The 23,117-nt window shown below is 48.9% G+C and overlaps 2 protein-coding genes and 1 non-coding gene across 3 annotated transcripts in view; 1 reads left to right on the top strand and 2 right to left on the bottom strand.

Moving 5' to 3' along the window:
- Positions 1-478: 478 nt before the first annotated feature.
- Positions 479-17,087, bottom strand: LOC145529103 (uncharacterized). The gene is made up of 3 exons (XM_081548800.1): positions 16,330-17,087; positions 2,949-3,076; positions 479-1,680 (listed from the first exon to the last, which is right to left on the bottom strand). The coding sequence occupies exons 1-3, from the start codon at positions 16,496-16,498 to the stop codon at positions 1,657-1,659; spliced, it is 321 nt and encodes a 106-aa protein (XP_081404926.1). The 5' UTR covers positions 16,499-17,087; the 3' UTR covers positions 479-1,656.
- Positions 3,275-3,376, bottom strand: LOC145530653 (U6 spliceosomal RNA). The gene has a single exon (XR_014071966.1). It is a non-coding gene; the product is annotated as a U6 spliceosomal RNA (small nuclear RNA).
- Positions 16,525-23,117, top strand: part of DYNC1H1 (dynein cytoplasmic 1 heavy chain 1) — a 62,496-nt gene continuing 55,903 nt past the window's right edge. The window contains exon 1 of the mRNA XM_081548796.1: positions 16,525-16,975. Coding sequence (XP_081404922.1) covers positions 16,723-16,975 — 253 coding nt within the window. The 5' untranslated portion in view covers positions 16,525-16,722. The remainder of the gene's footprint in view (positions 16,976-23,117) is intronic.

Below are 23,117 nucleotides of genomic sequence, written 5' to 3'. Positions count from 1 at the left end.
TTAAAGAAGGGGAAGATGGCACAGAGAAGTTAAAAAGAGACTCACCCCAGGTCACACAGCTGGTAGTCACAGCACCAGGATCCTGTCAGAACCAGAACTTTCTCACCACCCCCTGCCATGCCAGTCACACATTCCACACCCCTCCAAAGGCAGCTTAGTAGCGGTGGAAAGGTATCCTTCCAACAAGCCTGCGAGCGAGGCTGGTGGATGTCTGTGGAGTCCTTCATCTGGTCACGGTGAGGACTCAGTGGGAGCCGCTGGTTGCCTGCCGTGTAAACCTCACGGCCCCTGTTTGCTGAGCTCCCGGGTCTGCTCTGGCGGTGCGCTCCACGCATCACCTGTAGGTCTCTAGCCCCACGCTGGCTCGATTTCAAAGTCCCCAAACATTCCATAGCCAAGTAATTTGGGGAACACCGCACCTCCCCGCCCCCTAGAGAATCACATGGCTTTTGCATAGATTTCACGTGCCACAGAAAAGTCCTGTCCTTAAGCTTTGTTTAGCACAGGGATTCCCAACCTCACTTGATCCCAGAGGCCCATTTTCAACGTACAAGCAGCCCCCACCCTCCAGGTTGCGGTGCAGTTTCTCCAGGCAATACTGGGCATCGTGCTTCTAAACACAGCGTCTCACGTCTTCATGGGCAAGGAACAGACGTAGAGAGAGGTTAAATGGCTTAACCATAGCCCCTTCTTGCTCAACTTAGAAAATAAATAGGAAATTGCTTAGGATAGAGAAAGAGCAATTGTCAGACTTGAGGCCAACTGGCAGTGCAGGGGATTCCAGCATCTACTGGGGTCAGGGAAATAGTACATGTTTGCTGATGAAACACTTTACGTCCTGTCACTTTCAGGGCAAAATTGGGGTTTTGTCTTGTCAATGAAACTGTGGACAAGTCCACTCTGCCTTCATGCTGAAAAGGGACTGTTGCACTGAGGTTCAACAAAGTCCCACCTAGCAGGACACCATGCCCTGTGCTCTGCACCTCACCAGATAGGGAGTCCCACTGGAAATTTGGGGCAGGGGGCTGTAAAATGTTTCCACCCCTCAAAGTAAAGGAGGAAACTGTTACGTCAAAGTGAAAATTGGATGCGTAACCCTCCGAGCAGATATTTGGACGACCATGCTGTCACTCGAGGCCAGTGACCATCATTTTACAGATGGAAAGTGGAGGCTCAGAGAGTGGCTGCTGGGGGATATTTGGGAGAGAGAGGGAGCAATGGCAGCCACTTTGTGCTTGGTGCTACATTAGAGACTGGGGGGGGGGGACGGATAGCCCACACTGTCTTGATGGTTAAAAGGCTCTAGACATGCGCAGTATCACCTGAATTTGAGTCTTCCTATGCATCTTGCTACCTATGAGATCTTAAGCAGGTTACTTCTGCCTTCGACTATTGCCCTGTCTTCAAACTGTGGTGATAATAAGCTATCTCACTAACATTGTGGACATCAGATAAAGCCGTTAGATAAGGCTAGCTCATGACGGTGCGCAGCCAAGCTTGTCACAGGCATGATTCTCCAGCCACAAACGTGTGTGCGGGCCATTCCACTGGCTCCATTTTCTGTAACAGCCTAATTTCTGACCCCAGTGCCCATTCCACAGTTCCACGGGCTGGCACATCACAGGAGTCTGTTCCAGAGTTCTGCACCTTCCTGAGTCAGGAATCCAGCAGGAACAGGGCCTGGATGGGGGTGGGACAGGGGTGGGGATGAGGACCTGCTGGCCACTCCTCACCCATCCACACCAGTCACTGCAGCCCCTGGATCCCATGCCACAGTGCTGCCCCCAGCCTCGTGGGCTGCTTTGGTGAGCCTCTCGGGGTCCTGCACCTGAGTGCACCCCCCTGCATTGTTTTCTGGGGGCTGGTGGGCAGCAGGCCTGGGACCCCCTCACCTGCCTCTCCCCGCAGCCCAGGATACCTCATCACCCACCGCTTCTCCAGGACACTTTGCCCACAAGGGAGACTCCAGTTCTTCCTTCCTCTTCCTTACATTATTGTTGTCTGGGACTTAGGTGAAAAACCAAAGTCTGAATGACCCACAGGCCCCTTCCGCTTTCCGTCCTGCAGCAAGGGGCCCAGGCTGGCTCCTACTTGCAGAGGGCGAAGGAGCAGGAAGAGGGAAGGAAAGTGGCAAGGTAGGCGGTCCCTGCTTACACAGTTCCGACAGGCACAGAGCCTAGTTACTGTGGGCTAGATAAATAACAACAGTCCCTTCAGGGCTTGGATATCAGTCACCTTGGTGTGTGAAGGAGAGAAACTGCCTCAGGTACAAACTGCGCTGTGGGCTGTTCAGCCTGCACCAACCCATCATGGCTCTGCTTTCAAAGTCTTGCCCAATGCACACCTGCTACTCAGTTCCTAGACAGCCAGCAAAGTGTGTAGTTGTGTTGCCTTCTATGATAAACCCTCTTAACACGTTACAAAAATGTATCAATTGAGGGACCTCCTGGTGGTCCAGCGGCTATAACTCGGTGCTCGGCAATGCAAAGGGGCCTGGGTTTAATCCCTGGGTGGGGAGCTAGATCTCACAACTAAGAGCCGCCTGCCCTAAAGGACTTACACGCTGCAGTGAAGATCAAAGATCCCACCTGCAACAACTAAGACCTGCTATAAAAAATATAAAATAAATAAATTTTAAAAAATGTATCACTGACACAAGGAGTTGCCTAAAAGGTGGAAGCGCAGGAAAGGTACCAAAACTGCTAATAATGCTGAAAGTGAAAAAATGCTAATAATGCTGAAAGTGAAGTTGGAGTGAACCGGTTTTCCCAGGTGGCGCTAATGGTAAGGAACCTGCTGCCAATACAGGAGACATGAGAGACACGGGTTCGATCCCTGGGTCGAGGATGAAGTGACTTAGCATGCGTGTGACAATTCTAGAAGGAAGAACTGACGGGGGACGTGGATTCTGCTGCTGCTCCAGGGCCAGAGGTGTGCGGCTGAGGTACCTGGTGGATGATGAGAAGGAGGAAGACTCCGAGGAAGTGGTGCCAACAAAAACCTTCATGGTAACGGAACTCAAGAAATGTTTCAAATCGTTGAACGTGCAAAGGCCACATCAGAGGCTGGTCCAGATCTAGAAAGAACAATGACAGTTCACCATGGCAGCGAAAAGATGCTTGTTCCCTATTGTAAGTTATACAATCAGAAGGGGACAAGCACTGTTCAAACTACTCCTGATCTGTTTTTCTTAAAATTGTGGTTAAAGACAGATAGTATAAAATCCACTTCCAAGTATACAGTTCTGTGGCATTAAGTACATTCACACTATTGTAAAAAGTCAGACCACTTCGTGAATTTGTGTCACCCTTGTGCAACACTGTGCTCACCTTCTCTGTATCTTTCCAGTTTTAGTATCTGTGTGACCTTTGTACAAAGAAATAGAGCACTTTAATTCTCAGTGCCTCTAGTGTTTTAAGTTAGAATGTACTAGATAAATGTTAGTTGTACTATGTTTTTATTTCCCTATGTAATTATAACCAAGAAGAAAATTGTTAAATGTTTTGAAGGTCATAAAACAATCACACTTTCCCCACTGATTTTTTTTTTCTACCACTTGTTCATTAAACAGTTTCTATTGGAACAAAGTTCACATAACAGAAAATTCACCACCTTAACCATTTTAAAGTGTACACTTCAGTGGTTTTTAATATATTATTGGGATCCTGCAAACCTCTCCCACCCACTGACTAAGGTGGTTTTGCATGTTTTCAACTTGGGCAGTCATTTTTAGAGTCCCACGCTACCTTGCAAATCAAGGACTGCCTGTACTTCAAAATATTACCCTCTCACGGAGAAATCAGCCCAGTCTGTCATTCCTGTAGCCTCAGTGGTGTGGACTCCTGATCCCCGGCCAGGAGTCCTGCCTGCACCACCATCCAGCCCTGTCATTTTCAGTGAGGTATGCAGTATCTCCGAGACTTGGTTTCCTCAGCTATCAGTTAGGGATAATCACACATTTGTTCACTCAGTAAATATTCAGAGCCCAGCTCTGTGCTGAACTTTGTTCCAGGAGCTGGAGATACAAAACGGGCTTCCAGGGCCCGTGGTGGGGCTCCTGCTCTGAGCAGGGTGCGCCCAGGGGACACCTTCTGTGTGTCAGCAAACTGACGAGAAGTCACTGCCCCTGGAAGAGAGTTGTTGGCATCTGCTCTTTTTAAAACCAAAAAAAGCTCCCTTACAATTAGAAAGAGATACATAGCTGCCTGCTTTGATTATCATTAAGTAGTAGTTCACAGTTTCCTACTATCACCAGAGTCCCCGAGTCAAATCCACTCTCTCTGCAATTGGCCAGCTCTCCCCTCTCAGCACCCCTCCTGAGGGCGCCCCATTACCCAGCAAGCTTTTTGTATATATTGAATTATGTTAATGCCTCATCACCTGATGCATTGGGGTCTTGTTCTTCAAGAAGAAACTGGTGAAAGCCAGGAATCATAACATTTTATCATTGGAGTGTCTGCACCCTTAAATAACTTATTTTAATTTAAATTCTATAAAAGAAAAATATATTTACGTATAAAAGTATATTCATATATTTGCCAATTTTACTGGATACATAGCTTCTTTCAACCCTCATTTAACTCATTATCTATTTGCAGAGGTAGGAACACTAAAGAGATAAAGACCCTACATTTCCCAGACTCTCTTGCAGCTAGGATTCCATTGGACATAAGGTTTTACCAATTAAACATATCCATGCAAGCCTTGGGTGTAATCTTTCCAGGGAGATTAGGGCAGTGGGTGCCAAGCAGACTCTGGCAGATATGTATGTTGGCAGTAGCTGGACCTAAGCCCCACTGTCTGGTCACATGCTTTGTGGTGTGGGTGATCAGACAGAACCAAGCTCTGACTTCTGGGTGACAGCTGTGGTGGTAGGGCCATAAAGCACAGGTCTGGATCAGCCTCTGACGTTTGTGCCTTTTTGTAAGCACTCAACTCCCTCTGCGAAATCTCTTTCTACTTAAAATACCTGGAGTGGGTTGTTTGCTGGCCTGAACACTGAATGAGTCCACAATGGCTTTTAAGTGAAGCCTGGAGCCTTTAGTTCGGGGAAGATGCCAATTCAAATGCCTCCCCATCTTCCATGCACAGTCCACACCTGTGGTAGATTGTGTACAATTTCTTGGTTTCTTCAACATGAGAGCTGAAAGGCACTGTGTTAGCAGCTGATACACAGAATCCTAGATGTTTATGATTTCCCCAGTATCTTCACTTAATCTGACTTGAATGTAATTCAACAGTATTTTTAGGGACTTGCCTTTATCCAGTCTTCCCAAAAAATTCAACTTAGTTTTCTTAGAAACAGAAACTCCTTTTGCCTTCACATTTCACTGAGTTACTGCAGCACTTCATTTCCCCTCCCTGTGAGTTTACACATCCTTGTCCTGTGACGTCACACTTGGTTGTGTGACTTGCTTCAACCAGTGAAATATGAGAGGAACTGACACGTGTCATTTCTGAGCAGAAACCTAAGAGCCAGCATGTGGTTCTCTCCGTAGCTCATTCCTTCTGCCATAAAACAGGTCCCCTGGCCTTACTGTCAGTGTCCCCTGTCCTGACTGTCTGTGTCCCCTGGCCTGTCTGTGTCCCCTGTCCTGACTGTGTCCCCTGGCCTGACTGTCTGTGTCCCCTGTCCTGACTGTGTGTGTCCCCTGTCCTGTCTGTGTCACCAGTCCTGACTGTCTTTGTCCCCTGGCCTGACTGTCTGTGTCCCCTGTCCTGACTGTCTGTGTCCCCTGTCCTGACTGTCTTTGTCCCCTGGCCTGACTGTCTGTGTCCCCTGTCCTGACTGTCTGTGTCCCCTGTCCTGACTGTCTTTGTCCCCTGGCCTGACTGTCTGTGTCCCCTGTCCTGACTGTGTGTGTCCCCGGTCCTGACTGTCTTTGTCCCCTGGCCTGACTGTCTGTGTCCCCTGCCCCATGGGACATGCTGAAGCCTCAGCCCCCAAGCTGATGATATTTGGAGATGAGGCCTTTGGGATGGAATTAGTTCATGAGAGTGATTTCCTCATGAACGAGATTAATGCCCTTATTTTAAAAAAAAAAAAACGAGTGAATTCCCTGGTGGTCTAGTGGTTAGGACTCAGTGCTTTCACTGCTGTGACCCGGGTTCCATCCCTGGTTGGGGAACTAAGACCCCACAAGCCATGTGGCCAAAAAAAAAGCAACACTACAAAGATGATTTCTCTCTTTGCTATGTAAGGACACAGCAAGAAGGTAGCTATCTGTAAACCAGGAAGACAGTCCTTGCCAGAACCCAAGCATGCTGCACGCCCAAACCCAGACTCCCAGCCTCTAGAACTGTGAAAAATAAACATTTGTTGGTTAAGCCCCCAGTTGATGGTATTCTGTTATAGCAGCCAGAACTGGCCACACCGCAGACAGTGCTCCAGATAGACGCTGTTCCATCAGCCTGGATCTCAGAAAATCACACAGGGCAAGGTGACAGCCAATCCCCGGTGGACACATATCTGGGGCAAGAAATGAGCCTTTACTGTTCTAGCCACTGGGATTTGTGTGTCATCTGTCCCTGCAGTACAGCCCGGCTTCCTGTGATTGGAACGGTTACCCACACCCTCCCTGGGCTTGTGTGTTGCAGTCTGCTCCACTGAGTTCTGTGACTATGGTGTGGAGATCACTTCAAAAGCCTCCCCCTGGGTTCTGTAAAAAACTACAAATACAGCTACCAAATGATCCAGCAACCCCACTCCTGGGCATGTATCTGGAGAAAACGATACTTCAAAAAGACACACATACCCCAGTGTTCACTGCAGCACTATCTACAACAGCGCAGACATGGAACCAACCTACATATCCATTGACAGAGAAATAGACAAGACGTGGCACACATATACAAAGGAATAGGACTCAGGCATAGAGAAAAGAATGAAACAATGTCATTGGCAGCACGGGTGGACAACGAATGATGATACTAAGTGAAGTAAGTCAGACAGAGAAAGACAAATACCATATGATATCACTTATGTGAGGAATTTAAAAATGGTAGGAGCTCCCCTGGTGGCTCAGTGGCAAAAAAAAATCTGCTTGTCAATGCAGGACATATGGGTTCGACCCCTGATCCTGGAAGATCCTACATCCCTCGGAACAACTAAGCCCATGTGCTGTAACTACTGAGCCTGTGCCCTAGAGCCCAGGAACCACAACTACTGAAGCACGAGCATCCTAGAGCCCGTGCTGTGCAGAAAGAGAAACCGTCACAATGAGAAGCCTGGGCACCAGAAGTAGAGAGTAGCCCCTTACTAGCCACAGCTAGAGAAAGCCTACGCGCAGCAGTGAAATTCAAAAATAGTAAAATTATTTTTAAAAATTGGTACAAATGAACTTATTTACAAGACAGACACAGACTTACAAGCATAGGAAACAAACTTACCATGGTTCCCAAGGTGGAAAGGAGTGGGGAGGGATAAATTAGGAGTTTGGGATTAACATACACACGCTACTATATATAAAATAATCAACAAGGACCTACTCGTTAATGGGCTATACTCCAATACAAAATAAAAAGTTTAATTAAAAAATAAAGGCTTACTGTATAGCCCAGGGAGCTCTACTCAATACTCTGTAACGACCTACATGGGAAAAAAAATCTGAATAAGAATGGATATAACTGAATAACTGAATCCTCTTGCTGTACACCTGAAACTAACACAACACTGTAAATCAGCTACACTCCAAAATAAAATTAAAAAAACCCAAACCCCCCAAATTGCTACCTGGCCCTAATATTTATTGCTGACACAAACGGATAGAACAGAAAGGGCACGGAGCAGGAGCTTGTGTCTGAGAAAACATGAATCAGCTTTCAGGAAGGAAATCCCAGGAAACCGGCAAGAGATCTAGCCTGGTGCTGGGTGTTCCTCAGCTGGTGGCCCAGTAAACTCTTCACGAGGGTCGGAAAGTGGACTCGTACCACCTGCACTGCAATGTCTGCTGCAGGCATCAGAGGCCCCGAAGACAAAGCTCCCTCTGCAGATCCCTCCCACTTAGTGACAAGACTGTATCCACGTCAGTATCCAAGTGAATCACCTACTGCAGCACAAAGATGCTGAATGCAGCATGTTGCAATGGCACTCGTAAGGGAGCTGCCAAAAGTTCATGTCTTTGTGCCACAATGGGTTTCCCAGGTGACTCAGCGGTAAAGAATCCGCCTGCGATGCAGGAGACAGGGGTTCAATCCCTGGGTCAGGAAGATCCCCTGGAGAAGGAAGTGGCTACCCACTCCAGGATTCTTGCCTGGAGAATCCCATGGACAGAGGAACATGGTGGGCAACAGTCCAGGGGGGTCGCAAAGAGTCTGACACACTGAGCGAGCAGTCAGGCAGGCCTGTGACACATCAGACACACAGGTCTTTGGCTCATTCTATTTTGCAGAGGACACGGTGACAGACTTGCAGTGGGGTGATCCATCCCATGGCCACAGGACGTCTCAGACAGCTTCATTTTCTGCGGATGGACCCATAGCTTCCTTCCATCCCACAGTCTCAAAGCTTCCATCCCGCAGGATTCAGCGTTCCGGTCGGATGAAGAAGCTGTCTCTGGAACAGTAATGCACTCATTCCCTAGGACTGCTGTAGTAAATTACCTCACACTGGGTGGTTACAACAAGAGAAATGTGCTCTCACCCAGTTCTGAAGCCTGGACATCCAAAATCCAGGTGTGGGCAGGTTGGTTCCCTCAGGAGACTCAGGAGCATATGCTCCAGGCCCCTCACAGCTCCTGGTGGTGGCCAGCAACCCTTGACTTTTAGACACATCGTTCCAGTCTCTGCCTCCATGGTCACATGGCATTCATCCTGTGTGTGTCTGTGTGTCTGGGTCCAAATTTCCCTCTTCTCATAAGGATACCAGGCACTGGATTTAGGGCCCACGCTAATCCGGAATGACCTCATCTCAACTTGATCACATCTGCAAAGATCCTATATCCAAATATGGTCACATGAGGTTCTAGGGGTCAGGACATCAACATATCTTTCAGGAGGACATAGTTCAGCCCACAACAAGTAGCCTCTCAAATCCCCAGATGGCCCACCAAGTGACTCTTGATAAAGATACATCAAGAAATTTATATTTGTGTCGCCCCTTCCCAAAGTCTTGAGGAAATGAAGGAATGCATTGTGGGGGACTTCCTTGGCAGTCCAGTGGCTAAGACTCCACCCTTCCAATGCAGGGGGCCCAGGTTTGACTCCTGGTCAGGGAACTAGATCCCACATGCTGCAACTAAGACCCAGCACAGCCAAATAAGTTAGAAAAAAAATTTTTTTAAAAGAAATGCATCATGGGTACCATTTCAACCATGGATGGAGCTAAGCTCCAAAGGCCTGGAATGACATAGAGTGAAGATCACAGTGTGTGTGTGACAGGAGGGGTGCTTAGTGTGTGTCTGTAGCATCATGGAAATGTCGTGACCATTTCTTTATAAATCAGCTTCGATGTATCTGCAGGTAATGATAGCTTACAGTGAACGGTGTGGGATTTGTGATCTCTGAAGAAGAAGATTTAGCTTCGGGACAAGGGACCAGGCTTGATCACTGAAGAGCTTTTGTGTAGCAGAATTTTATTAAAGTGAAAACAGACAGAGAAAGCTTCTGACACAGACATCAGAAGGGGGATGGAGAGTGCCCACCTTGCTAGTTTTAGCAAGCTGTTTTATGTCTGTTAGAGAGCTGTTAATCAGATAAGAGAGACACCTCCAGACTGAAAGGGTTTCACCAGGCGCTCTCCAAAAAATGCATTTTTGAGATAGGATGGCATGAGGTGTGTCATCCCCCAGCCATAAAACGGTTGATAGGAATACTGGTTTGTTGAGCTGTTATTAGCCAAAGGTTTGAGAAAAGAAAAAACGTTAGTCCTAGGTGGAAACATTTTGAAGAAAGGCAAATTCCAAAGCAAATACATAGTTTCATTAACAATGTTAAGAAAAACATTCCCATGAGAAAAACGCACTGGTGAGCTCAAGGTTTGGGAAAAGTCAAGTTCAGGTGGAAGCGGGTGTCATCACGGCAACACAGAATCTTAAGAGACACTTGCAGCCTGGTTCCTCTGTTTGGAGACGCCTGGCCCTCCTGCCCGTTATGCTCTCAGCAACAGCTGCTGAGTCAAACTTTTTGAAAATCTGTTTTTTTAGAATCACCTTGTAACTCACCAGGAAGGAGCAGAAGTACTCTATTTCCTCAGGCCTCAAAGGCGCTCTCCTCACTCACGGCGAGCAAAATGCAGTTGCAGGCACTGGCCTGCCCTACGTTTCAGCGTTAACCAGAGCAAGCCCTGCACTGGGCGGGATCACATTCTAGCTGGGGGCGCAGACCCTGAGCAAGAATCGCCAAGTATATCTCATGCAGAGAAACATGCTCCAAAGGAAAATGAAGCAATAAAAAAAGGGATGAGCAGTGGGGGTGTTATTTTGAAGGCTCTCTAAAGGGTCCTGCTTTAGTGGAGGTCTGGAGAAGAGGAGTGAACCCTTTAGGATCCTGGAGGAATTTTTTTTAATATATTTTTTAAAAAGTTTAATTGAAATATAGTTGATTTACACTGCTGTTTCAGGTATACAGCAAAGTGATTCAGTTATAAGGGGATCAAACCAGTTAACCCTAAAGGAAATCAATCCTGAAAATACATTGGAAGGGCTGATGCTGAAGCCCAGCTCTTTGTGACCCCGTGAACTGTAGCCCACCAGGCTCCTCTGTCCATGGGATTCTCCAGGCAAGAATACTGGAGTGGGTTGCTATGCCCTCTGTGGGTTGCCATGCCCTCCTCCAGGGGATCTTCCCAACCCAGGAATCGAACCCGAATCTCTTACATCTCCTGCACTGGCAGGCAGGTTCTTTACCACAAGCACCACCTGGGAGCCCCAAATCTCTAACTGCCCCTCTCCAACTAAGGGGAGAGACTGTTGGGTTTTTAGAAAGCCAGAGCCAACTATGTGCTGCCAATAAGAAACCCACTTTAAATGTAAAGGTGCAGGGACTTCCCCATGGCCCAGTGGTTAAGAATCTGCCTTGCAACGCAGGGGACACAGGCTCAATCCCTGGTGGGGGAACTAAGATCCTGCGTGCCACAGGGCAGCTAAGCCCATGTGCCACGACTACTGAGTCTGTGAGCAAGATCCTGTGTGCCACGACTAAGACCCAACACAGCCAGACAAATAAATATTTTAAGTGCATGCGTGCGTGTGTGTGTGTGAGGGTGCAGATGGGGGAAAGGTAAAGGAAATCAGTCCTGAATATTCATTGGAAGGACTGATGCTGAAGCCGAAACTCCAATACTTTGGCCACCTCATGCGAAGAGCTGACTCATTGGAAGAGACCCTGATGCTGGGAAAGATTGAAGGCAGGAGGAGAGGGGGACAACAGAGGATGAGATGGTTGGATGGCATCACCGACTTGATGGACATGGGTTTGAACAACCTCCAGGGGATGGTGATGGACAGGGAAGCTTGGCATGCTGCAGTCCATGGGGTTGCAAAGAGTCAGACACGACTGAGCGACTGAACTGAACTGAACTGAAAGGATAGAAAAGACGGCACACTAACACTGATCCAGAGAAAGACGAGAGAACGTGCTGACATCAGACAAAGTACATTTCAGAGCAAATAAGTCCACTAGGAATAGGAGAGACATTTCATAGTGTTCAAGGAATCAATTCATGAAAAGGTCATGACCATGTGAAATGTTTATGTGTCTAATAACAGAGCTGTAATATGCAGGAATCAAAAACAGATTGAGCTGTGTGGAGAGAGACAATTGCACAGTTATATGCCGAAAGTTCAATGTATCTCTCAATAGAACGAGCAGCACAGATATAAAGCCTTAACACTTTCAGCCAAGCTGACTGGATAGGCATTTTCTGGAACACTCCATGTGACAAGAGCGGGTGTGACTCATCAGGTCGGGGGAGTCACCGTGCACAGATGTACTGAGCATCACAGTACATTCCAAGGTTGGGAGTCACTGTGTGCATTTGTACTGAGTGTCACAGTATATCCTAAGGTGGGGAGTCACCGTGCACAGATGTACTGAGTGTCACAGGGCTCGCAGGGTGTTGGCAGGACACACAAGACCTGCTGTGTCCACAGCACCCAAGTGTCAAGAAAGAGGAGGACCCAGAAGGGGTCAGTGGATTTGGCCACGTGGAGGCCATCTGGTGACCTTCACCACAGCACTTGCCGGGGAGTGCGGTGGGGGGCTGGCTGAGAGGCAGCCCCCAGCTACCCTCATTTTCAAGGAGTTTTGCTGAAAAGCATGAGCCGTGCTGACAGGAGGTGTGGCAGGGGTTTCTCTTCTTTCTTTTCAAAGAAAAGGTGCATTGGAGAAGGCTGGACACGGCTGAGAAGAGTCCAGGAAGGAGAGAGGGAATGTTTGAGAGGGCGGGGAGAATTTCAGAGGCAATGTCCATGAAAGGGGGTGGGCTCCAGCGCCCCCCAGGGAGCGGTGGCCTTGGCAGGGGACACAGACCGTTCTCAGGTAAGAGAAGGGGCTGGGTGCCTCCAGAGAGGAGCGGTCAGGGCAGCAGGAGGTGTCTCAGAGGGCCTGGGGTTCAGGAGAGACTGAAATGCCTGCTTTAGTGGCAAATTTCCCCAACTTTACCAATGGGTGGTGGGATGCTGGCGGGGACCACGGGTGGGCATTCCCCCCTCCCTGGTCAGTGCCGTTGCTCGCTTGGTGGCCCTGGACAAGTCGCCCGGGTGACCTTGGGCAGGTGAGTCTGGAGGCATCCCCTGGATGGATTGGGCCAGCAGGCGGGGAGGAGGTCTCCGGTAGGAGGCGGCTCCGGAGTGCGAGCCCTCCGCTGCACCGCTAAAGGGCGCCACGATACCGCCCTGCTCCTTCGGGGCGCTCCCCCTCGGCGCCCCAGCCTCGCCAGGAGCCCGGGGCGCTTCCAGCCTCACCTCGAGGCTCGCAAGACAGACAAGGCACCGAGACAGAAAAGGAGGTGGAGGCTGGGACGAGCGTCATCAGAGTGTCCTGCAGCCCCGGGGAGCGATTGGTGGGTGGAGACCCGCGCCGGCGCCGGGATGCCGCCGCCCGGTCCCAAGCGGCTGGGAAGGTTCCACACCTAACATGCGCCCTGTGGACCGGCCGCCGCTGCCACCCAGCTCGGTTCCCAGCGCGTGAGGCCTTCGTTTCACAGCCATCGACCAACTACGCTCCTATGTGGGTCCAGGCCCTGCTGGTGCTGGGAACCGGCCCATGAAATGAATGAATGAATGAATGAATGGGCGAGCCCAGTGTGGAATTTCTCCGGGGGAGAGGGGGACCCCAGGGCACAGAACCCTGAAAGTGCTAGGCCAGCGGGGCTTGGGCTGAGAGCTCATTGTGGTCCAGGGTCGGGAGAAGGAGAGGAAAGGAGGGTGGGGCTGAGAGCGAGTCCCCAGCTTAGATCTGAAGAGCCATTCCCTGCAGTGGAAGAAGGTGGGGAATGGACATGCAGACGGTTCGCGGCACCAGTTTCAGATAAAATACAAGTGGCCCAGCAGCCACTCCCATCCCCCATCATCTTAGAAAGAATTCTCTCTCCAGCACCCACTGCCCACTGCCAACAGAAAGCAGATTCTACTATGGGCACGAGAAAGCGGAGATGGCAAACCAAGTATGCCAGGGGAGAAGGGGGGAGGCCACTTCTGGATGGATGGCCTGCACCTCCACAAAGAGTCAGCTTCCCAGGAAGTCCTGCCCCAGGAGGCCAAGGCGGCATCTCACAAAAATACGCCCTCCCCTGTCAGCCTGGGGCAGTCTAGCCAGCCCTCAGTACAAGGAATTTAGAGTGCCTGGCACTCAATCAACACTGACAATTCTTCTTACTATGTATTTATTAAACAGCAAAAAAAGTGGAAGTCACGTCCAACTCTTTGCGACCCCATGGACTATACAGTCAGTCCATGGAATTCTCCAGGCCAGAATACTGGAGTGGGTAGCGGTTTCCTTCTCCAGGGGATCTTCCCAACCCAGATCGAACCCAGGTCTTCCGCACTGCGGGCGAATTCTTTACCAACTGAGCTGTCAGGGAAACATCCTTGGAAAACAGAAATGCAAGCACATTTGATCAATGCACGGATCCGGATTATTCAGGTTCCTCTGACTTCCATCCTTTTAGAAATAACACTTAATTTTGAAGCCATCAGACATAGAGGGCTGAACATCTGGAGCCTGCTACTCTGTTGCCCTGGCTCGGAGCCAGGCTGCAGACATTTGAGTCCCGTGGAGCCCAAGTGGCTGCGTCTCCTGGGTGGTGCTGACTCACCGTGCAGGCTGCAAGCAGCCTCTCTCCATCTGCCAGGTCACTGCTGGGTTTCTGGGGCTCAAATTGTGTGTAGTCAACTCAGGGTTCACTAACCTGCACCTGATAGACCCTTTTCCATCCCAGTTCCTACCCCAAAGGACACGAGGCAGGGAGCAACCCTCAGCAGAGTGCCTGCTATGACGCGCTGTCAGTGCTGGTTGTTGGTGGCATTACTGACTTTCATTACCATTATGATCATGGCACAAACTCACTAGAGGTGCTTTGTCTTTTCCCAGGAACATTATTTAGGTCTGTTCAGGCATATGATAGAAGAGTGGACTGGTGTGAAATAAGACAGACAGATGACCAATATAATATGATAGTACTTCTGTGGAATCTAAAAAAAATTATACAAATGAACTTATTTACAAAGCAGAAATAGACTCACAGACATAGAAAACAAACTTATGGTTACCAAAGGGAATAGCAGGGTGGCGTGAAAGTGTTAGTCGTTCAGTTGTGTCTGACTTTTTTCGACCCCATGGACTGTAGCCCGCCAGGCACCTCTGTCCATGGAATTTTCCAGGCAAGAATACTGGAGTGGGTAGCCATTCCCTTCTCCAGAGCATCTTCTAACCCAAGGATTGAACCCGGGTCTCCTACCTTTACCATCTGAGCCACCAGGGAAGCCCTAGTGGGTTGGGGTAGGGGAGACGAATTAGGAGTTTGGAACTGACATATACACATTACTATATATAAATCAGGCAAACAACAGGACCTATTGTATAGCACAGGGAACTACACTCAATATCTTGTAATAACCTATAATGGAGAAGAATTGGAAACAAAAATTATATATGCATACGTATATACACACATACATATGTGTGTATATATACTTTGCTATACACTTGAAGCTATTAATAACCCAACATTGTAAATCAACTATACTTCAATTTAAAAAATTCCACACACAAAAAAGAATGGACTGATGGAGGTTAGGAGGAGGATGGGCTATTAATCTGTCCCCTCTTCCATGAGTGCTTAAAGAATCGTCTGATTAGTCTTCATGTTCCAGCAGCTCCTGGGACTTGGCACCCGGTAATCGAGCAAGAATAGGCATACTGTATGTTTCGCAGTTTTCCAAAGATGATTTGGGGAAATCGAATCAGCCCATCGTCATTCCACCAATCAGGACTTAGCTCTCTGACTGTGCATTTTGATACAAAAATAGGGCCTTTAACTTCCCTTCCTCCACTCAACTTAAAAAGTGAGTTATGAGTTTGAACTTTCAAAAGCCAATTAACACTCCTGATAATAACTGTCACTTCTAAACCAAGAACGTGAGCAGCATGGATTCTGGCCCTTAAGTCATCTCGGTGTACCAGAGGAGGTCCAGGTAGATGGGAGCCGGGGGCAGATGTACTGAGCAGGCATTGCAGCCCCTACCTTGTGTGGCCCCCGAGGCTGAGACCCTCGGAAGGACAGTGTCAGCTCGGGATGCTAGGGGAGCATCACCGTTCTACGCGGATGCTCTTGTGTAGGTCTCTCTCTTGGTCCTTGGGGCCTCCTGGGGGTAATCATTTTGCCATTAGCAACCGGGACCCACAACAGCTTGGCTTCACCCCACCGTTCAGGTGTCACCTCCTGTGGCTTTCCCGTAGATCTCTCCTGCAGTCAGGCCTCTGTCTTTGCAGAAGCTGGTACCTGCGCTGGGAATGTCCCCTCCCAACCTCCCTCTTTCCGGCCCAGCAATGTGACACTCCCCTCTTCTCCTCCCCCTCTGAAAAAGATCCCCACTCTCCCTATGTATTTTCTAAAACACAGAGAGCTATGTTTTAGCTCGACACATCGTAGTCATTCATTCGGTCAAAGAAAGAGCACAAGTTAAGGGCTTAGAACAACATCAAGCAAGAGATAAGTGCTCTAAACGCGTTAACTGGTTAACACCATTCATTTATCCACTCATTCATTCATTCATCCATTCAACATTGTTGTAGGGTCTCAGACTCTGTGCTGCTCGCTGAGGCCGCAGCAGTGAACAGGACAGAACGGAGTCCCTGACCACCCCGCCCCGCGCCCCGCCAAGTTCCCACCTTCAGGGCCTGCGGTGCGGGGACGGCGGGGGCTCCGCCCAGCACTGGAACTACGAGTCCCAGAAGGCATCGCGGTGGCGCCTCCGGTGTCTCCTGCGCGCGTGCGCGACGCCGTGACGTAGGCGCCGCGCGAGGCGCCAGTGGCCGCGGCGGGGGCGCGTGACGTCATGACGTAGCGCCGCGCGAGGCGTGGCCGCGGCGGGCGGGGCGGGGACGGCGGGTGGCAGCCTTTAGGGCGGAGCCGGCTCCCGCTCTCCCTCAGTCGGCCGCGGGTAGCGGACGATCGGCCCGCGTCGCCCGTTTCTCTCGCGAGCCGGCTCGCTCGCTCGCTCGCTCTCTCGCCGAGTCGCGGCCGCCTCCTCAGCGCTGCGCGCGGGTCCCGAGCGCGGCGCCATGTCGGAGCCCGGGGGCGGCGGCGAGGACGGCTCGGCCGGCCTGGAGGTGTCGGCGGTGCAGAACGTGGCCGACGTGTCGGTGCTGCAGAAGCACCTGCGTAAGCTGGTGCCGCTGCTGCTGGAGGACGGCGGCGAGGCCCCGGCCGCGCTCGAGGCGGCGCTGGAGGAGAAGAGCGCCCTGGAGCAGATGCGCAAGTTCCTCTCGGACCCGCAGGTGCACACGGTCCTGGTAGAGCGTTCCACGCTCAAAGGTGCGGGGCCCGGGCTGCGGAGGGGGCGCCGCGCCACGCCCGCAGCCGCCGGGCCACCCCCCCGGGGACGGAGACCCGCGGGGACAATGGGCTCGCTTTGTCTGCTCGGCCTCTCAAGATGGCCGAGTTGGGTGGAGACGGCGTCTCCCGGGCTGAGCGCGGGCGGAGGCCGCATCCCGGCCTCCGCTGTCACATGAGCTCTTCGGTTTCGGTTTGTGTCCAGGCCGGGCCGGCCTCGGGAGGGATCCCGGCCGGCCGGCCTGGATTGTGGCCCCTTCGCTCGGCCGGATGTAGGAGGAGGGCCCGGCGCCTCCCCCCCTTCACGTACCGAGGCCCGGGCAGGGACCGTGGCAGCTCTGCCTGCCCTGCGGGGCTTCCCCTGTGCTGGGTTGGACAGCGCACGCAGCTTGGCCTCTTGGACCTCACGCTGTCGCCTGCCGAGGCTGGATGCATCTCTTCCCCCGCCCCACCTCATCCTCGAGAAAACTTGAGGCCCAGCTGAAACGACTGGTCCAAGGTCACACCAGCTAATCCTCCCGAGACTGGACCCAGCATCTCAGTTTCCAGTCCGCTTGTTTTCATTCAGACATACCTTGTATTTGTGGAATGCTCCCTGGTGGCTGAGGCGGTAAAGCATCTGCCTGCAATGCGGGAGACCCGGGTTCAATCCCTGGGTGGGGACGATCTCCTGGAGAAGGGAATGGCAACCCACTCCAGTATTCTTGCCTGGGAAAACCCATGGACAGAGGAGTCTGGCAGGTTACAGTCCATAGGGTCACTAAGAGTCGGATAGGACTGAGCGACTTCACTTTCTTTTAAGATGATCCTAATGATGACCCAGCGGTCTTTGAATCTATTGGGTTGGTCAGAAAGTTCCTTCAGGTTTTTCCCCTAACATCTTATGGATGTTGGGCACGTTTTACCTTCTTCAAAGCAGAGGGGTTCAGGTTAGGCACGGTACTTGCTTTGGCAGCAGGTATATTGAAACAGGTTAGGCACCCGGTGGAGGCAGGCGGCGAAAGGTTTGCATATTCCAGCGTCTCCTCCAGTAGTGACCTCCCTAAAGTAGGGCTGGACTCCTCTTGGAAGGGGAGCTAGCCTTCCACGAGGATTTCCCCTGGATGCTTTGAGACCATTTGTAGCCTGTGGCCTGCGTGTCTGATAGTTCAGTATGGGTGTGGCCGGGTGCATCCAGGAACCAAGAGGATGAAGTCCAGGTAAATTCTAGCTTAGGACAAATATGGGGCATTGTCTGGAAGTGTTGGGGGACAAGCTTCTTGTAATCTCAAAAAGCTGTGCTGTCTGCCTCATGGTCCTGTTCCCTGCCCCTCCCCCCCAGACTTAGATTTGTTTCAGATAATTTGTTTCTTTCAAAGACTTTTTCTTACTCAGGAGATGCTTCATTGTAGCATTGGTCTCTGCAGGAGGGTCAGCGAGGGGAAAAGAGAATTTTTCTTAGATCCACAGAGAATGTTCAAAGCCAGTAAACCATCCAGCCAAATTTTATGTTATATGAGTATTAATGTTGTTTAGGGTTTTCTTTTATGTTTGGGATTGTCTTCCCACATGGAAACCACCAGTGTTTGAAAAACTTTTTTTGAACTCATTTGCTTTTTTTTTTCTTTTAAAGTATATGATCGTAGTAGAAAATTAAACAGATAATGAAAATCACCTGGAATCCTTCGACCTAGATATGACCACAGTCAGCCTTTTGGTGTCTGTCTTTGTGGTGGTTTTTCAGTGAACGTACATTGTTTTATTAAAATACATTTTAATCTGCGTTATTGTATTTGAGTGGCTTTACCTTGGCTAATTCTTGATCATACTTTCATTGCACTGTTTGTGTTTTGAAGTCAGTGATTTCTATGTTAGGTCTCAGTTTCTTTTTACGGAAAATAAACTGCAAGTTTTGTTCTTTGCTTCCAGGGTTCTCTTTAGTGATTCACTTTACTCAACATCTTAAGATTGAACTTTGCTAAAATTATTGGAGGGTAACCCTATTTCTGTCGAATGCTTTCTGGTGCAAATCACCTCTGTTTTCTTGATGGGTACATTTTCTTCTTTCAGTATCCAGGCATCCGAATCTTGGCTCCATAATGACTTGCACTTTTGAACGTTGACTAAGGAATGAGACTGTCTAAAATTGAAATCCTACCTCATTCATGTAGTTATAGAAGTCCTATAAGTATTTCTAGTAATTCAATTGGTCTGTAACTTATTTTTCACTTACAGAAATCTGAGGAAAAATTATGTGGTCCCATAAGTCTAATTAGCATCCTGGCTGCACTAGCATAATTTAGACACAAGCATAGGCCCAGGTCACTTAGTAGGAGAACTATCTGTCTTCCAGGTAGTTTTTTTGAGTGAGTGTTGCCATTTGCTCCTTTAAGCAAGTATGAACATCCACTAGTTATTTACAGTGAAAAAGCAGGCTTCCACTATAATATAGAGAACAAATTGAGTGGTTTAAACTGAATAAAGACCACCACCAACAATGAAGTCATATCATTTATTCAATGAACTTATTTACTTTTACTTTATCTTCCCCTCACTTGCCCCCCCTTTTTTACGGAAAGAATTTTCCAAACACATAATTGACTATAGAAGCATTTTTTATATTGAAGATGGGTCTATTTCTTTCTTTTTTTTTTTTAACTGCTGCCTCTAGCTTTAACCTTTTTTAAGTACAGCATTCCTTGCAGTGTAGAATAAAGGTTGTGAATTTAGCAGTTTATTTTGGGGGGCGCCCCATGCAGCTTGCAGGATCTTAGTTCCCCAATCAGGATTGAGCCCATGCCCCCTGCAGTTGGGGCGCTGAATCCTTACCACTGGACCACCAGGGAAGTTCCTAACAATTTTATTTTGATAGCGGAGAGTTGGTAGTAAAGGGAATGTTAAATTGTGGCTCCTCGATGTAAAAAGAGAAATCTCCTTCCTGTAATTCCTGGCCTATGGAAAAGTGTTTTCCTTATAGCGTACTTTTGAAAGTATGACCAGGTAGGTGATCATTACGTGATGGGCATTTTACGATGGCAGTGACATTTCTGTAGCGTTTTTTACCTGACGTGCGATTTTGTTTGAGTTCCATCTCCAGAAGAGGTTGGGTGGTGAAGGCAGGGGAAGGTGAGGATGCTCTGGGGTGCAGCTGCTGAAGCTGGCAGTTCCGGGGCTTGTCTGTGGCCAGGCTGGGAGCAGGTGCTGTGGGGCTCCGGTTTTCCTGTGTTCCACTTAGGTGTCCTATCCTTGGATGAGGCTGAAAATGGTGGCTGCCTTTAGTCCATACTCAGCCTAAACTTGGAATTTTAGTTTTTCCTGACAGACGTGGTTGCGGGGGTTTTACCTCCGCTTCGTTAGTGCAGAGATGGCTAGCAACTGGAGTATGAAAGAAAGCTCGTGGTTTTTACAGGACTCGCTCTCCTAGAGGTGTAGTGGTGTAGAAAGATTTTTGGGGAATATTTTTGTGGAGTTTTAAATATTATTTTTCCGAAGACTTAATTTCCCTAAAAGATGATTAAAAAGGATTCCTTTCTGGCCCATGCTTAGACCCCAGAATGGTTAATAAGATGATTAAGAAATTAACAGGAAGCATTTCCTGTGACATAAAACTGTCTTGGAGCACTGGGCAAGAGTCCGTCCACCTGGGATCTTACTGTCCTGTGCTGTAGGCGGGCCCTCCACCCTTGGTAGGACACAGGGGTCTGCAGTGGGGTGAGTTTGGATGTGCAGTGCTTCATAGCGAGTGAAATTCATGTACGGGAAAGGAAAAACAGTCGTCACTTCTTTTTGAAAGTGAAAAACAAATGGAAAATTCGTCGCTCGGCATTGAGGAGTATCCGGCATTGAGGAGTATCCGTCTGGAAGCAGCTGGAGAGAGGTAGCCCAGCCCACTCCGTCGTGAGTGAGGAAACCGAAACCCCAGGCTTTTAAGACCCAGTGAGGAAAAGGATGCTTTAAGGAGGGTCTGAAACCTAGAAACTAATTTCTCTGTTCAGTTCCTTGGTATCCGTTAAAAAGGGGTGTTCATCTTTACTCCATAGCAGTTCTTTTGACTTAGTATAAACCTTAAGAAGCATTCAGTCTTAGGCATTACTGATTTATTCGTTTTTTTGGAAGTGTCAAAATGAGCCCCAGATTTACCTAATGTACAAGGGGAATGTGGGGTTTAACCCTCCTTTCATATTCCCAATGGTGTTATGAGTGAAAAGACTCAGGACTCTCCCCGAGAGGGTCACAACCTCTGAAGGAGGGCCAGGGGTGGACCTGGGGGTGACTGGAGAAGTATCAGGGACACGAAAGGGGAAGAGCTGCAGTGACCACTGGAGAAAAGGGGGAGGGTGTGTGTGGCCGCGACTGACCAAAATAATGTGCTATTAGCAGTATGTGTGGATTTTAAAAGGAAAAGAAGATGAAAAGTAAAGAGAACCAGGAACGCGTAACAAGCAATTTGGCCAAAGAAAATGACTGGCCTTGTTTGCTTGGTTGCGAAGAGGCTTGCCCTGTGGCTGGAGAAAGTTGGGAGGGGACCGTGAATGCGGGAGTGACCAGGGGCAGGCCAGCAGCCTTGCCTGGCCTAGTCACCGGACTGCGGACACGTACCCCCTCTACCCAGGAGGGGCGGGGTGAGTCTTAGAGTAGGTGAACGTGTATCTGTTTGTATTTCACTCAATGAGGCGTATTGCTCACCTCATTCACAGTGTAATGATAATAAATCATTTGCGGCTTGAAATACAGTCATCTTTCAAAAGAAGTATATGCAGAGTAGTGCTTAAAGACATTTTGAACATCTCTAGAAGTTTTGATAGACTCTCAGAAGTTAACCAGAGAGGTGTCCACAGGCTGCTGTAATGTGTATCAGGGTGGCTGGCAGCAGAGGAATTTACGAGACGGGCACAAGCTGTGGGCTGGTACTTTGGGTCCTTGTGTGTATTAACAGGCAGCACGGTATCAGTCTGTTGTGTATTCACCAGTAACTGTAGCATCATTAGGAAACTGGTTCAGACTTTACAGAAAGTGGTATATTATATGGTAAAACATGCAGACTGTATGTCTCTAATACTGCAGGATTGATAGTCTCTGTTAGGAATCATCTAATAGGTGTCTTTCTCTTCTCCAAACAATTTTTTTTTTTAATATTTCTGCAGAAGTAAAATTACTGTTCTTTGGAATATGTAATAATTTATAGAGAGGCAGGGATGTTTAAATTGTTTGGCCATTTACAAAACAAGGTCCTGAGTTCTCCGTAATGGGACTCAGACCCACTCAGGCTTCTTGTGATCTTTGTATTTATGGGGAACGGGGTTAAAAAGCCTCATTCAAAATGTAGTCTTCAGCTGATTAATGACGACTTCCTGCAGTTACTGTCATCAGAGGCAGTTCGAGTTTGACGGAGCTGTGGAGGACACCGACTTGCCCACTCTTGTCTGGGGTGATGTCACGGGGCGTGCCTCCTGCCGCACTGCAGTGTGAGTCCAGGGTGGGCTGGGCGGGCCCTGCGCAGCCGAGAAGGAGGCAGAGCCGGAGCCGGCTGTGACTCATTGCTTGGCCTCCTGCCCGCCGCCTTTAACCCCGTTTGCATTAGGACGTGAGGGCAACGTGGTTAGATGCTGAGTCCAGTCGGCATGTTTGATTTCATTTATATAGAGGATGATGCTTTGTCCAGGAGGAAGAAATTATTCAAAGTTATTACTGTATTTTTAATTATGTCAGTAATTTCCTTTGGTAATTATTTTCTGTTTATTGTTGGAGTGTTATTTTAATGACATGTATTTTGTGTAACCCATAGAAGAACATTACTGAAAGTTCCAAAAATTGAGGGAAAAAATATTTCATCATCCCACCATCCTGACAGCTGCTTTAGTTGGGAGTATTTCCTTATATTCTTTGTGCTCCTGTTTACAGACTGCATTTACATATTTGGTTGGTTTCAGGCAGTATGATTTATCTTATCTGTTGATATGTCCACATTTCAGTAGTTGGAAAACTCGGTTTGTTTGGGGTTTTTTTTGAGGTGGTTGGTAATGTTTAAAAAAACAGCTAGGAAGCCCCTGGCTAGAATGTTCTGCCGCTCACTTCTCTTCTCCTTCCTGAAGATATACCAAAAACAACATTTTGGAAGAGTCTTCTTGATTAATATACCAATATT

This window comes from Giraffa tippelskirchi, chromosome 12, assembly GCF_054371585.1.
Source record: "Giraffa tippelskirchi isolate mGirTip1 chromosome 12, T2T-mGirTip1v1.2.pri, whole genome shotgun sequence".
Taxonomy (NCBI): domain Eukaryota; kingdom Metazoa; phylum Chordata; class Mammalia; order Artiodactyla; family Giraffidae; genus Giraffa; species Giraffa tippelskirchi.
This window is presented reverse-complemented; position numbering and strand designations above follow the sequence as displayed.